This window comes from Frankliniella occidentalis, unplaced genomic scaffold (genome assembly GCF_000697945.3).
Source record: "Frankliniella occidentalis isolate FOCC.00 unplaced genomic scaffold, Focc_3.1 Scaffold178, whole genome shotgun sequence".
Taxonomy (NCBI): domain Eukaryota; kingdom Metazoa; phylum Arthropoda; class Insecta; order Thysanoptera; family Thripidae; genus Frankliniella; species Frankliniella occidentalis.
Window position 1 is genome coordinate 11,150 of NW_026267304.1, and position 14,234 is coordinate 25,383.

The 14,234-nt window shown below is 45.0% G+C and overlaps 5 protein-coding genes across 6 annotated transcripts in view; 3 read left to right on the plus strand and 2 right to left on the minus strand.

Moving 5' to 3' along the window:
* The first annotated feature begins 381 nt into the window (after window positions 1–381).
* Window positions 382–2,012, plus strand: LOC113214199 (uncharacterized). Its single transcript, XM_026433489.2, has 4 exons — window positions 382–1,100; window positions 1,198–1,317; window positions 1,429–1,689; window positions 1,779–2,012. The coding sequence occupies exons 1-4, from the start codon at window positions 837–839 to the stop codon at window positions 2,001–2,003; spliced, it is 870 nt and encodes a 289-aa protein (XP_026289274.1). The 5' UTR covers window positions 382–836; the 3' UTR covers window positions 2,004–2,012.
* A 145-nt stretch (window positions 2,013–2,157) lies between these two features.
* On the plus strand, window positions 2,158–5,663 carry LOC113214196 (leucine-rich repeat-containing protein 47). The gene is made up of 6 exons (XM_026433484.2): window positions 2,158–2,933; window positions 3,040–3,248; window positions 3,324–3,488; window positions 4,842–5,080; window positions 5,165–5,267; window positions 5,347–5,663. The coding sequence occupies exons 1-6, from the start codon at window positions 2,309–2,311 to the stop codon at window positions 5,623–5,625; spliced, it is 1,620 nt and encodes a 539-aa protein (XP_026289269.1). The 5' UTR covers window positions 2,158–2,308; the 3' UTR covers window positions 5,626–5,663.
* Window positions 5,664–5,794: 131 nt separating this feature from the next.
* Window positions 5,795–7,851, minus strand: LOC113214197 (3-hydroxyisobutyryl-CoA hydrolase, mitochondrial). 2 transcript variants are annotated; one of them, XM_026433486.2, is made up of 4 exons: window positions 7,627–7,851; window positions 6,253–7,267; window positions 6,051–6,175; window positions 5,795–5,953 (listed from the first exon to the last, which is right to left on the minus strand). In XM_026433486.2, the coding sequence occupies exons 2-4, from the start codon at window positions 7,178–7,180 to the stop codon at window positions 5,924–5,926; spliced, it is 1,083 nt and encodes a 360-aa protein (XP_026289271.1). In that variant the 5' UTR covers window positions 7,181–7,267; window positions 7,627–7,851; the 3' UTR covers window positions 5,795–5,923. The 2 variants fall into 2 exon arrangements, with proteins under 2 accessions (XP_026289271.1, XP_026289270.1); XM_026433485.2 differs by having other exon boundaries at window positions 7,490–7,804.
* Window positions 7,852–7,996: 145 nt separating this feature from the next.
* LOC113214198 (V-type proton ATPase subunit d) lies at window positions 7,997–11,040 on the plus strand. Its single transcript, XM_026433488.2, has 7 exons — window positions 7,997–8,206; window positions 8,599–8,770; window positions 8,847–9,025; window positions 9,126–9,283; window positions 9,362–9,538; window positions 9,664–9,741; window positions 9,820–11,040. The coding sequence occupies exons 1-7, from the start codon at window positions 8,086–8,088 to the stop codon at window positions 9,979–9,981; spliced, it is 1,047 nt and encodes a 348-aa protein (XP_026289273.1). The 5' UTR covers window positions 7,997–8,085; the 3' UTR covers window positions 9,982–11,040.
* The window catches only part of LOC113214200 (protein Wnt-10b-like), a 16,719-nt gene continuing 12,809 nt past the window's right edge, over window positions 10,325–14,234 (minus strand). The window contains exon 6 of the mRNA XM_052271886.1: window positions 10,325–12,205. Coding sequence (XP_052127846.1) covers window positions 11,576–12,205 — 630 coding nt within the window. The 3' untranslated portion in view covers window positions 10,325–11,575. The remainder of the gene's footprint in view (window positions 12,206–14,234) is intronic.

A 14,234-nucleotide genomic window follows, 5' to 3' on the forward strand; every position in this document is an offset into this window, starting at 1 on the left:
GGGGGGGGGGTGCATTTGATCTGGATCCGTTTGATCAGGGTACGGTATTACTACTCGAATGCCATTCTTTTTACCCAAGATGTGCTATGAGAGAACGCCAAAATCGTGCTCTGGTAGAACGCCTAAGGCGTCCTCCCACCAACTGCCTAGGGCGCGCCCTCGCCGAACGCCCAATTTTACAGTGTAGGTATCCGGTACACGACGACAGAAGTGCGCGCGGGAAGAATCAACCCCAAAGGTATTATTCAAGAGTAATTTTCTCTCTGGGTTTAGGACAGAGGTGTGAGGGTCGGGCGGCCTTGCCTGGCGGGCCAGCCTGCTGATTAGCAAGGTCTGTGCCGCGGGTCCGCGTGCGGCCTGTCGGGCAGTCTGTCAGCGGCGGCATGGCGGAGCAGGAGCGGGCGGAGCTTGGCGGCGTGCAGGAGGCCAAGCGCGGCCTCCTCCATCGCTTCAGCTTCCGACGGCGGTAAGGGAGGAGGGTCTCGACACCACGCCGGCCTCAGACCGCACGCCACCAACCTCACGCTCTTCTTCCTGGCCTCCACCATAGGCGAGCTCGGGCAGACACCGGGGCGCCAGTGGGCTTCTCTCCCCCGACACCGCCATCGCCGTCGTCCTCGGCGACACTCGGCGCCTCCAGGTGCGCGTCGACGTCCACCTGCTCGCTGGACGCCGCCCAGTGCGAGGAGGACGACGGGGTGCGCCCGGTGGAGGCGGCCAGGCCCGCCGGGCCCCGGGCGGAGCGGGCGGAGCAGGCGGAGCACTTCGGCGGCGCCTCGGACGAGCTGCACCGGGTGCTGCTCAGCAGACTCGAGTGCCCTGTGTGCTACCTGCCCATGGCGCCGCCCATCCGCCAGTGCGAGTACGGCCACTCGGTGTGCGCGGGCTGCGAGGCGCGCCTCGCGAGGTGCCCGACGTGCCGCGGGGCCTTCCTGGCCGCCACCAACGCCACGCTCAACGCCATCGCCCTGGCCGTGCGGCTCCCTTGCCGCTACCGGGGCTGCCGCGCGCTCCTGCGCCTCGCCGACAAGGCCCGGCACGAAGAGCGCTGCCGCCACCGCGAGTACCCCTGTCCCAACGTGCGCTGCACCCCGTGGACGGTAAAGACCTGAGCTCCCGAGGGCCACGGCGGCGCGCCAGGATTAAAGCTGCTCGGCCCTCAGCTTGCGACTGGTGAGTGAGTCGTCTTTTTCACAGGGGACGCTAGACGATCTGCTGCAGCACACTCTGAAGGACCACGCCACCGACACCGCCCTGGTGACCCTCAACCAGAAGACTGACCTCAGCTACACGTACAGCCGCACAAAGCCTTTCGAGGTACCGGACTTCAGCAAACTGTTAAGACCTTCCTGGGTGTCCTACCAGGCCCTACTAACTCCTGCTCACCGTCTTACTTGATGGCTAATTTTTCCGATTGTCTCCCTGCAGATAAGTCACATGGACGGTGGTGTAAATCGAGTAGCCAAGTCATTGCTTCTCGTAGAGACAGTCGTAAAAAGTACAGAGGAGCTCGAGAACAACAAGAACAGGGATAAGAAGAAGAGCAGCAGCGTGGACATGGCCGAGGAGAGCCTGCAGCCGCGCGCTCTCTTTCGCTTCCACTTGCGTTTCGACGCCAAGCTCGTGGTGCTGCAGTCTGCTCTTCAATACATCGGGCCGCCCGACAACTGTAAACTCTTCCGGTATAAGGTACTGTACGTCAGGTCGAGATCCATGTCCCCTGTCGGTCTGGACTGTCAGTCAGGTCAGTCAGTCAGCCCTACCTTCGTGCTCTCCAGGTCTCCGTCGGCAGCAGGGACGGTTCCTTCAAGCTGAGCTCCTGGTCTGAGGCCACCGGCGAGGAGGTGGACGAGGCCGTGAATGACGGGAAAGTGCTGAGGGTGGACGGTGCGTCCTTCCAGCACCTCATCGACAAGGACGGTCGCTTCATCGTCAGGGTCAAGGTGGTGGTCGGCAGACTACCCTCCCTCGTTCAGCCTGTCGACAATCCCCCTGCGCTCTAAAAGTCGACTTCGCTGTCTGAAAAACGTATCGAATAAAGGTCTCAGGCACGTCTACGGCTACGGGCGCTTACACCAACGCGGTACGGCTTGAAAGACCCGCGCGAGAAGTAGTTCGTGTGATTACCGCTGCGCGCTGGGGCATCAACAAAAATACCCCCTCCTCCTCCGATGAATTGAAACGTTTTTCACCTGAGTTGCGTGCGTTACCACGTTGTGTCATGAGCTAAGATCGTTCATTGATTGATTTTGTAAGACATTAAGCAACGCTCTCTCAACGACGCAGGGTTTGAAAGTTATCGTTCGCCATGTCGGGCAGCGGTTGGAGTGAGATCATCACCGCCAAAGAAGAAAACCGGCACGAACTGATTCTGTCCGGACCCACAATTTCGGACAGAATAGCGAAATATGGCATAGACTCAGCTTTATTCAGTTTGACAGGTCTTAATTTTTTAAGAGTCTCTGAAACGTGCATGGAAGAGGTGCCAGACACCATCAGCAACTTGCAGAATCTGTCTACTCTGGTTTTACATTCAAATAAGATCAAAACCTTAACCTCTTCTCTGGGCAAACTGTCAAAGTTGAAGAATCTGGACGTGTCCAGAAATCAATTAGAAAGATTTCCTGAAGAAGTTGCTGACCTCTCAGCCTTATATTCACTCAATGCATCCTTCAACAAACTGGCATCTTTTCCAAGTCTACTAAAGAATTCTTGGCTCACCATCTTAGATTTGTCGAACAACGCCTTTGAAGATTTTCCTGATGTCTGTTGTGATAAATTATGCCATTTATCTGAAATAAGACTGGGTTCTAATAATATTAAAGGAATTCCCCACAATATCAATGTTCTTCCTGCTCTAAAGCTCCTTGACTTATCTGAAAATAAAATTAAGGATGTTCCTGGTGAATTGGCAGACATTTCCAAGCTGAAGGGTAATCTGTTCTATTAATCATTTACAGTGTCTTCTAAATCTTTCTTTTTTACAAAGTGCATAGTATCTATCTAACACAAAATTTGTCTGCTTTCTCTGATTCACAGAGCTAAATCTAAAGGGAAATCCTTTGGCTGACAAGAGGCTAGGGAAAATGGTACTGCAGTGCCACCCTAAGCAAGTTTTGGAATATATTCGACAGCATTGTAAAAGAGATTCTGCATCCTCCAAGAATACTTCAAAAGGTAAAAAAGGTCAAAGAAAGTCCAATGCAAGTGAATCTGACCTTACAGGAAATAATGAGGAAAAAAACGAGGTTTGTAAACTATTACTTTAACTTTTCTGAAAAAATAAATAAATTAGATGTTTCCAGAGTTTTATTTTGTTTTAGGTGGATGACCTATGCAACAAAATCAATGTTCTGCATGTCACGGATACCACTCCAGTTATTACAATTGACAAAGAGGTGAAAAGTGTTCGAGCATACATTGTTTGTTGTATTGTCAGGGGACTTAGTTTTACACCTGATAACTTTAAGAAATTCATCAAAATGCAGGTAATGTTTGAATCATAGATGTAGTGTTGTCCTTATGAGTGATTCTTTGTCTGATTAACTCAAGATTGGGATCTGTTAACCAATTTTGATTTGCCCTGCAAATGAAATGTATTAATGGACTTTAATCCCGCATCAAATCAGACTCCTCGGAGCCCTATAGCCGAAATGGTTTGGGAGTTACAAATTACTAAAGCCTTGAGGTCAAAACTGTGGCTTTTAACACGAAGAGTTGCTCATGACCACAACCACAAGTGTGTTGGCCATAATAGCATGTAAAAGGGGACCCCTCCCTGGGACTGAAGGTGTTAATAGGTGTAAGAATGGAACTTTGTGAATATTTGCAGTAAGATAAAATCTGATTCCATCATTCAAAGTATAATCTAACTCGAGTTACATCTAACTCTAAACCAGATACTAAAAAAATTAGAATTTTTTCCCCAACTTGCAATTGAAGGTGTGAATTAAAGTTTACACACCAAAACCTTTCTAACACAATTTAGATGGTGTCTGATGGTTACCAAACTAGGTTCAAACATAACTGCTTTAAGGCCCCTTCACTCTGTGTAACTTTTGTGGAAAGGCAACTATAATCCATTTTTTAGAAGTGATTTTTTCAAGTTAGTAACATAGCGAAACTACTAGAAAAAAAGTCATTAAAAATGTATAGTTTACCAAAATTAGAGAGTACAAAGGGCCCTTAGAGGAAGTTGTAAACAAAGTTTGGCAACAATTATTGATGTTATCCAATTGTGATGGAAAGAAGGTTGACAAAATTTAATGACGATCTTTAGTGAAAAGTTGGAGAAAAAATTACATTGATTTCAGAAGATGAATGAGAATCTATGTTTGATTCTCTTTTCAATGGTGTAGTCAAATTTTATCTTACTGCAAATATTCACCAAAGTTGTTTCACCATAAGAGAAATAACAAGTAACAGGTCTATCTTAAACTGGTTTTCCCTGATCTCTGTCATTTTGAAAATGATTCAGTTGACATAGTTTGCAATAAATACTACTTTAGTGGCATTAACCAGGACCAAACAGTACAATTAACCTTTATGCAATGGATCTGTTATCATTTATCTGTTATTTATCTTAAAGTGATACAGCCCAAGTTTCACTCTTATTCCCATTACTTGCCACAATTTTTACCTGTGGAATTGATACCTTCCAAACCCTTAGAGATGTAGGGCTCAGATTTGGTGTGAGTTCAGATTTTATTTCATTGCTAGTAAAAAATAAATAAAAAATAAAATGAAAAATTAGTGATGAGATCTGAAATTTTGAGTTGATCATACAAGGAACCACTCTTATTTTCTATTCAACAGCATTTAATTTATCTTCTGAATTCCAGAATAATTTACATGACACGATCTGTAATAAACGCCAAGCAGCAACCATTGCTACTCATGATCTAGCTGCGTTATCTCCTGGTTCGCTGAAATATGTAGCAAGGGCTCCAGATCAAGTGAAACTGCAGCCTCTAGGAAGCAGTAAAGATACTCTTGCTTCAGTTGTGTATGCAAGACTAAAAAGTCATGCTCAGTCAGTCATGCAAGACAAAAAGAGAAACAGATTCTCTGGAATTCATAAGTGAGTAGAACTTATCTAACAAACTTAACTCACCAATCTTAATAAGAATTGCAATTTTGTTTTTACACCATGATTTTTCCTCAGGTTTCTATATCTTCTAGAGGGACAACCATTGTTCCCATTCTTGATTGACGGGAGCGATAAAGTCATTTCTTTCCCCCCTTTAACCAACAGTAATATTACCAAGGTGTGTGATTTATTCAGATTGTCCATTTAAATGTTGAGAGGCATCTTAATCTTTCAAAGTCATTCTCTTTTTGTTCTAGATGTCTGTGAATTCCAAAGAAATGCTTGTGGAAGTGACAAGCTCTGCATCTTTGGACTCTTGCAAAAAAGTGATGAATACTTTATTGCTGGAGTGTGTACGTCTAGGCATAAGTCAAATGCCATTGAATGATGAAAGTCCTGACAAGAAAAACGTTCTCACAGTAGAGCAAGTTAAGGTTGTGGACTCTGCAGGAATTCTTCAAATCGTTTATCCAGCTCGCAACGATTTAATCTTTGAAGAAGCTGATGGTGTTAAAGTGATTCGAAACTACGAATAACTTTACATTCAAAATAACAATAAATTTTTTAAAGAGTTTTATGATTTAATGTTTTCCTAAGACAAGTGGCACAGGGGGATAGATAGGCTTATTTGTACTGAGATATCACATGTGCCCACTGTGAGACATTGCACCCTTTTCAACACCATAAATAACTGTCTCTGAAGACTTCAGATTGATCCATAACAAATGTATTAAAAAGAAAATCATGACTCATAGCACAATAGAAAAGATTTAAAAGGCAAAAATATTTCATACTTAGACATTACAAAGTATCCAAACATAACAATTTCTATTTTTACAGTGAGCTCTTTGGTCCACTTCGAGGCTGGAAAAAAAAACACGATTGATAAATTTTTATAAACAAGAAGAAAGCAGCAGGAAGTAGCTTAAGAGCAAAAAACAAATAACAAAAAATAACTTACTTTAAGCTCATTTTCAGGGTCCAATGGAGCGAAAAAGTCATCAACCATCTTCTGAGACACCCCTTCAAGGGTAGAGGGATTCCACTTCGGATTCTGGTCTTTGTCGACCAGCAATGCTCTGACACCTAATCAACAAAGACTTTAATAACAGATAGGAAGATAAAAATAACTCAAGAATTATACTAAATCGTTCTAAATCTACCTTCAATGAAATCGTGCCCCTCTGTAGATCTCCATGCCAAACGGTACTCCATCTTAAAACATTCTTGTAAATTAAGTTGAGAACCAAGCTGTAGTTCTTTTAATGTTACCTTAAGTGATAGAGGTGAGAACTTTCTTAATGTGGCTAATGTAGTATTTGCCCATTCGGATCCATCTTTCTCCAGCCTTTCTATAATGGCTTCCATTGTAGGAGCTGAGAAGATATAATCAATTTTCTCTACAAAGGGCTCTAAACTAAACTGTGAGCCTTCAGGAGCCTTCTCATATGGTTTAAGAATTTCTCGTGGGTTATCTGATGCTAGAAGATCCTTTTCAAGTTTAGGTAACTCAGCACTTGGGCAATAGTGAGTAGCAAATCCAACAAACAGATTATCAGGCCCCTTCAGCCTATATCCAGTGAGAGCCAAATATATTCCCAGTTTACCTTTTAAACGAGAAAGAAAGTAACTGGCTCCAACATCAGGAAATAAGCCTATAGCAGTTTCAGGCATAGCACTCAAGGTCTTTTCAGTTGCAACACGATAATGGCCATGAATAGACATACCCAGACCACCACCCATGACAACACCATCTATCAAAGCTATGTATGGGATTGTATAGGTTGCAATAAGACAATTTGTCAAATACTCAGTACGAAACAGGTTCTTTCCATAGCTAGTGTCTTTGTTAGTAGTGATTGCCTTAACATCACCTCCGGCACAGTATGCTTTGCCCCCACTTCCTTTAGAAATCACGAAGGTTTTAGTTTTCTCCCACCTTGTCAAAATGTCATTAGTTAACTGGACCATATTCAAGTTCAAAGAATTTAGAGCTTTAGGTCTATTAAAAATGAGAACTCCTTTGTTGCCAACATCCTGACCAAGGACTTCTGGTTCCGACTCTCCAGCCAAGCCTCTATTTTGCAGCATGTTTGGCACTGATGAGATAGCAGGAACGCGTTTGATTGAGGACTTCGCCACTTGTCTAACAGTAGATGATAACCGATGACAGAGATTCTGTAATGAAGAAGAGTGCCAAATGTTAAACCAAGAATAAGTCTCTTAATATTAAAATACTGAAATTACATATGGCAACAACAATTAATATCCTTAATAATGACAAAGGGCGTTTAAGGAATTTTAGCAGATGTAAAAATGTCACAACACAGAACGATTCTACCAACAATGTTAAAGGTAGTGCAACAGTAACTCAGGTTAAGATAGTCATTTGCTCATTACCATTTTTAAGACAAGGGGAGAATTATTTTTTGAAAATCACGCTTGCGGCTTGCGGTTCACTAACTGGGTACTGATCAGCTGAATGTTGTAGGTCAATCTTGCACTTCCTCTTCCCTAGTCTAAGAACTTCTACCCACCGGGTCGTGCAGCAACAGGCACACGACTAGACCGTTATCATCGTCATCAATGTCATAACAGACTTATTTGGATTTCCACGATTCATTCATTCAATCCTTGAATGTGTGCACGCACGGAGTAGGCTAAAGTTCAGGCTGTTGTTTGCAATGCCCTCCGATAGGTAGCGCACCAGTCGATTTTATTCCATTCATTTCGCATGTTTGTAGGCGACTCAAGCGATATTTGTCATTCTATAGAGGATACTTCCAATTCTATGAAAAGAAATTGTCTTTAAAATTGCCTAACACTAATTTTCATGGAAACATTATACTTTGTCCTTGGCCTCGTGACAGACAGAAGTTCCTGAGGGCGGCAGTGGCAGACGTCACGTGACGTCACACATCGTCTTGATCATATGATCAGGGATTGGAAAAGCTTCGGCCCTCAGCGAAGTATTTTCTGATCTAACGCCCTCCAAAATGAAGGGCTGTTTGTTTAATATCGATGGTGGATATTTGGAGGGGTTGTGTCGAGGTTTCAAGTGTGGAATTTTGCGTCACACGGACTATCTAAATTTAGTGCAATGCGAAACTCTTGAAGGTGAGTGAACTGCCCCGATAGGTTATGTCAAAACATAAAAATGGTATATGTTGTTTTCTATTTCAAAATTTGAGATGATCCGAGGTCTAAATGCTCCTTTTACTTTCTATCGTAGATTAATTTCATTTAATCTCGTGCCTTCTTGTAATTAGGCCTTGTAGTCATGTTTTTCTTGTGACAGCTCTGCCCATATTTTGACACATCTTTTCATCAAATGTCTAGGAATGATTCTTTTATTGATGTCAAGGCTTCTGTAAATTATTACTGTTTTGAAGAGTTCACTTAAGTTTTGAAGAAAAGCACCACTTAATGACCTTATCTATTTGATTAGGTATGACTAGTGTCACATGACATCTAAGTAGAGCATTACCTTTTGGGATTTTGATTTCCAGACCTGAAGCTCCATCTTCAGGGAACAGACTATGGTAGCTTTTTAGCCAACGAACCAAGTCCCCTCTCTGTCTCTGTCATTGATGACAAGCTTCGTGAGAAGCTTGTTGTGGAGTTCCAGCATCTTCGGAACCATGCTGTGGAACCATTGTCAACTTTCCTTGATTTCATTACGTGAGTTATCAACGTAAATTCTGTTCTAAACCTGCTGTAGAGAAATACTTTAAATTTTAAAATTTGAATTTTACAGGTACAGTTACATGATTGACAACATCATTCTTTTGATCACTGGAACGCTGCACCAACGTCCCATTAATGAACTTATCCCCAAGTGCCATCCTTTGGGAAGCTTTGAGCAGATGGAGGCCATCCATGTGGCGGCAACTCCTGCTGAGTTGTACAACGCAGTTCTTGTTGATACTCCACTAGGTGAGCCTATTGTTTGTTTGGTTGATTTTTCTATTTTTGTTTGTTATTAATTCTTATAAAGGCCACTCATTAATCATCAACCATTCATTCCATTATACAGCTCCATTCTTTGTGGATTGCATTAGTGAACAAGATTTGGATGAGATGAACATTGAAATCATCCGAAACACCCTCTACAAGGCATACCTTGAGGCCTTCTACACCTTCTGCAGGGAGCTGGGTGGAACAACTGCCGATGTTATGTGTGAAATCCTTGCAGTAAGTTTCTTTTTCATTTAATCAAGTCATCTATCTATCTTTTAAGCAATTCTCAATACTTTTTGTTTGTCTCCATAGTTTGAAGCTGATCGCCGTGCAATCATCATCACCATCAACTCCTTTGGCACCGAGCTCACAAAAGATGATCGTGCTAAATTGTATCCACGATGTGGTAACTTGCACCCTGATGGTCTTGCTGCTCTTGCCAGAGCTGATGATTATGAACAAGTCAAGTCAATTGCTGAATACTATGCTGTAAGATTAATTTTGTTTTCTAATACTTATTATTTTATCTGACTATATTGGCTTGTAGAATACTTTCTGCTACACTTAAGGATACAGTACTTACTAATAACATGGTGGGATCTTTATAATTTCAGGAATACCGTGCTCTCTTTGATGGTGCTGGAAATAACCCTGGAGAAAAGACACTCGAAGATAAATTTTTTGAACATGAGGTATAAACTTACTTTTTTTATCTTGACATTCACGAATTTGTTAAAAACTGTCTTAACATTAATCCTTGCTTTTACCAGGTTCGTCTCAATGTGAATGCCTTCCTGCAGCAATTCCACTTTGGTGTATTCTACTCCTACTTGAAACTGAAGGAGCAGGAATGCAGGAACATTGTGTGGATTTCAGAATGTGTGGCTCAAAGGCACCGTGCCAAAATTGATAACTATATCCCGATCCTGTAATCCATCTACCTTTGAACATTGATTGCAAACCACTTACTTTTGCAATTGATAATGATTGAACCCAAACTGGATTTGGCATTTTAAGATTCAGTTTTAAAGGAACAGTCTTTTTTTGTGAAGAAACTTTCTGTATGATGAAAATATCATGGTTTTATTCTATCTGTTAATTTGTTAAATTCAATGATAAGATCATTTAAAATTAAAATAATGATTATTCTCTAGAACAGAGAATGCTCGAATTTTATCACTAGCCATTCTTGAGCATTTAATTCTGTATAAAGAGAGAACTTTGGAGAAATGTTGGCTTTGAATGCATTGTGCACAGCTTTATCTTGTAGTGCTGTGTATTTTTATTCTGTTGCATTTCAGCATTTTTTTTTGCCAGTCATACAGGTTATATGTACGTACTTATTTGGAGTACTTCTATTTTATGCAAGCATTTGCAGCCATAATTTTTAAAGAGAAATACATTAAAGTTACCACAAACTGATGAAACAGCTTTTAGGGAAAAATTGTATTAATAAATCCCATATCATGAAATTATTATTGAAGAGTGGAGATTAAGGTATAGAAATTTATTGCATTGCATTGTTGAATTTATGGTTTGTTATTGGCGGTGTTTCTTTTGTACAGTACCCCTGACATTTTATCAAAGAAATTGTAAATCAAGGAGAATTGCCCAACTGCGTGAGAGATTATGCATTCTGCTCACATTGTTGATCTTCCTATCTTTGTGCTCATTTTTTTCAACCATTAAATGTCTTGTCATCTTATTCTGGACAGTTAAAAAGTAAGTTTCTGATTTAGGCCTTTTGGTGTTGTAAACTTTTGTCGTCCATCAGAGTGCAAGCTATGCGAACTTCAATGAAACCAGTTTTGTGTAAATAATTGTATATTGTCAGACAAAAGCACAAAAATAGTAAATCAAACACAACTGAAGACTTCTCAATTCATTAATTATCAGATCAGTCTCATCCATTGTAATTCTCTCTGCTTGAATGTGTGATCAGTGTATTAATTGTACATTCCAGTATTAGATTAGTAAACATTGTGTTTGAAGATATGGTTTTATTTCACATCATATCCATCACAGTTCATCATCATGGGTAAATTACATGTCATGGAAGCCGTTATTAGTAAAACTAACAGAATATTTAACAATTTTATCTTAATTCATAAATAAAATGGTAAATTAGAGCAAGAGGTTTGCCAATAAATAATTCATGACAGGGTTATAGCAATAATCTCAATTACACTTCATAATATTTTACAAATGATTCAAAGATGAAAAGAGAGAGGTTCTTGACTGGCCCACAGGTAATTTTTAAATGAATGCCATTGTGGCCATGTAAACCAAGTGGGGGTGGTTTAAGGATAGATTCCCCGCCTTTCATCTATTTGCTTTAAACATTGAAGTGATCGGTTCACTCTTGACTTAGACTGCTGTGGTCCAGGGATCTGTCGGGCCACCAAGTGGACCTCCCTGATGCTTTGGTTTGCTGCACAGGAGGCAGGGGCGGGGTGGGCCAGGCCGCCGGTCCGGGCCGTCGAATGGGCTGCCTACCTCCACGGCGCGCCGGAGCGCTGCCCGCTGCTACTTGCACACGGCCACCCACTCGTCCACGGTGCAGGTCTCGCACTTGACCTGGCAGCACCACATGAAGGAGCACTGGCACCGGCGCGTGTGGTTGGCGCGCACCAGGTTGTACCCGCGGCCGCAGCACAGCGAGTCGCACGCCTCGGCGGGGTCGGCGCCCGCGGCCAGGGGGTCGCGCTCGCAGCGCCGGCCCGCCGTGCCGGGGAAGCCCACGGACGCGTCCTTGTCGCAGAAGTTGGGCGAGCGCTGCAGGTACAGGAGGTCTAGGGAGAGGTCGCGCGCGGGCCGGCGGCGCGGCCGCGGCCGCCGCTTGGGCCGCTGCCGGTACGGCCTGTTGTTGGTCACGTCGCCGCCGATGGTGTCGTCGCCACCGTCGTCGGCGTCATCGTCCTCCGCGGGTGCCGAGGGTGGGCGCCTGTTGGCGCGGTTGCGGGCGCGGTTGTCACGCAGCAGCGGGTGGCCGCCGCCCAGGTTGCTCTGGTCCACGAGGACGGCCGCCTGGAAGCGCTCCTTGAGCGCCGAGCCCACCGTGCGGAAGTCGGGCGCCGCCCGCCAGCACGTCCGCAGCTCGCACGACCCCGACACGCCGTGGCACTTGCAACGCACCTGCATGTTGGTCTTCACCGCCTGCAACAAGAGCGCTTGGTTAGCAATCAGTTTGAGCCACTGCTCTGGGATCTCTCCCACGTTCAATCCACCAGAGTGCTGAAAAATTCCGCGTTCAGCCGTAGCTACAATGTACCGCATGTAAGCGTGTAAGATGGGCTGCCTGACGTCAGTCAGGCGCTACCACCTGGCACAACATTATAACTAACTAAACTTAGACGTTGACAGAGTTAAAAGAGACCTTGCAAGGACCTTTATCTCGAGCTGTTGTTAAGCCTGTGCAATGGTCATGCCAAGGTTTCGAAATCGCAACGTTAAAAAAGTACTGTTCGAGTCGTCGTGGTCACTTGACTTCCGCTCCCGCGACCACCCCACGTGTCCCTCCCTCCGTGGGCCACCCGGGCGGGGGCCGGGGCCGCGAGTCAAGGTCCTGGTCGCCCCGCCGGCCCCGCCGGCCATGCCCAGGCCATGCCCCTCACGACCGCCCCATGGGCTCCCCCCACCTTGGGCCGCACAAGCACCGTGCCCAATTGATTGCGATGGAACCTGGCCGAAGGGGGGCAGGGCAGGGTAGGGGCTGAACGGGATGTGGCTGGAGCAGCGGTGGTCGCCGAGGTGCAGCGGGGGCAGCGGCGGTTGTGAACGCCTTTACACTCCAAATGATAATAAAAAGGCACGGTCGGTCGGAGTGAGAGGCTGAAGGGGGGGGGGGGGGGGGTAGGGGAAGGGACAGACAGAATGAAGCAGAGAAATAATATTGTACCTCCGAGCCGGGTCGGGTCGGGTCCGGGGTCGAGACGATCAACAGAACGAAAGTGTTGAACGGCGCGGACGGGACCGAGCGGGGCGTGGATCTTCCAGGGCGACGCGCGCGGCTCCCTCGCTAGCTATATGACTTTTATAACTTCCTCCCCATTACCATAGTCCATTTCCCTGCCGTTGGCCTCAGTCCAGGGTTGTTAACGATACAAAAAAAATGTATCGCGATACGTTACGATAACATTCACTCCGAGTTATCGTATCGCGATACTATACACCTCTGATCAGAAATGTAACGCGTTACGTTACGGTATATCGTCGTAACGTCGTTACGATACGGTCTCAAACAGAAAGAGAGCTTTAAAACAAGAACATTGGTGGTATTGCGCTATCCAGTCAACGCAATGTCTGATTTTTGGGAGGAAAATGGAAAAAATCTGAGGAACTCCCATATTTGAAGGCATTCTCTTTAGATTCTAAGGAAGTATCCTCAGACGGAGCCGAGGAACTTGCCAAATTTTTAGAAAAGATCTTAAAATCTGAGAAGTTTCTCCTCAGATGTGCTCGAGTTCGTCAAAGTTTTCCCTTTTTCCTTGTGATTTCCTGTCCGACTGTAAAATCGCTTGTATCGTATCGACGTTACGACGTTACGTGTCCTCCATATCGTATCGCGTTACGATACACCGTCGGCCGAAAAAGTAACGCGTTACGATATCGATACAAAAATCGTATCGATATCGTCGTATCGTCGTTACACGATAAAATATCGTTAACAACCCTGCAGTGTGAGTCCTCCACATGTCCGCGTCACTTCGTGGAAAGAAAGCTCCCAGGCTGCCCCGGTGCCGACAGGGCCGCCCCTGGCATAGACAGGTAGCCGTTGCGAGGTGAAATTCCTCCCCACCCCCGCGGAAAAAAAATATTCTTGCACCCCTTCTGTGAAAGCCGTGATGATCACCCGTTTCCCGACCGAGAGCCGAGAGGATTTCATGGCGGTCCGGTGGTCTCGCCGGCACCCGCCGAACAATCACGGGGAACTATGCCAGCTTTACCTTTGCTTCATTCTAAGGAAACCAGGAGGTTGTTAATGAACGTCCCGGGATGAGAAATTGAGACGTCCGACCCGTTCTCCGTCAGTCGGTCCCCCGGTTCGCTCCGCATCACGGAGTCGGGCCGGGCCGGGCCGGGTGTGAAGAAGCCACGATAATACACAAACGCGCGTGGAATTGTGTGTAGGTATCTGCCCACCGCGGGCGGGACGGGGCGGGGCGGCCGGGGTAGTGAGTCGAGG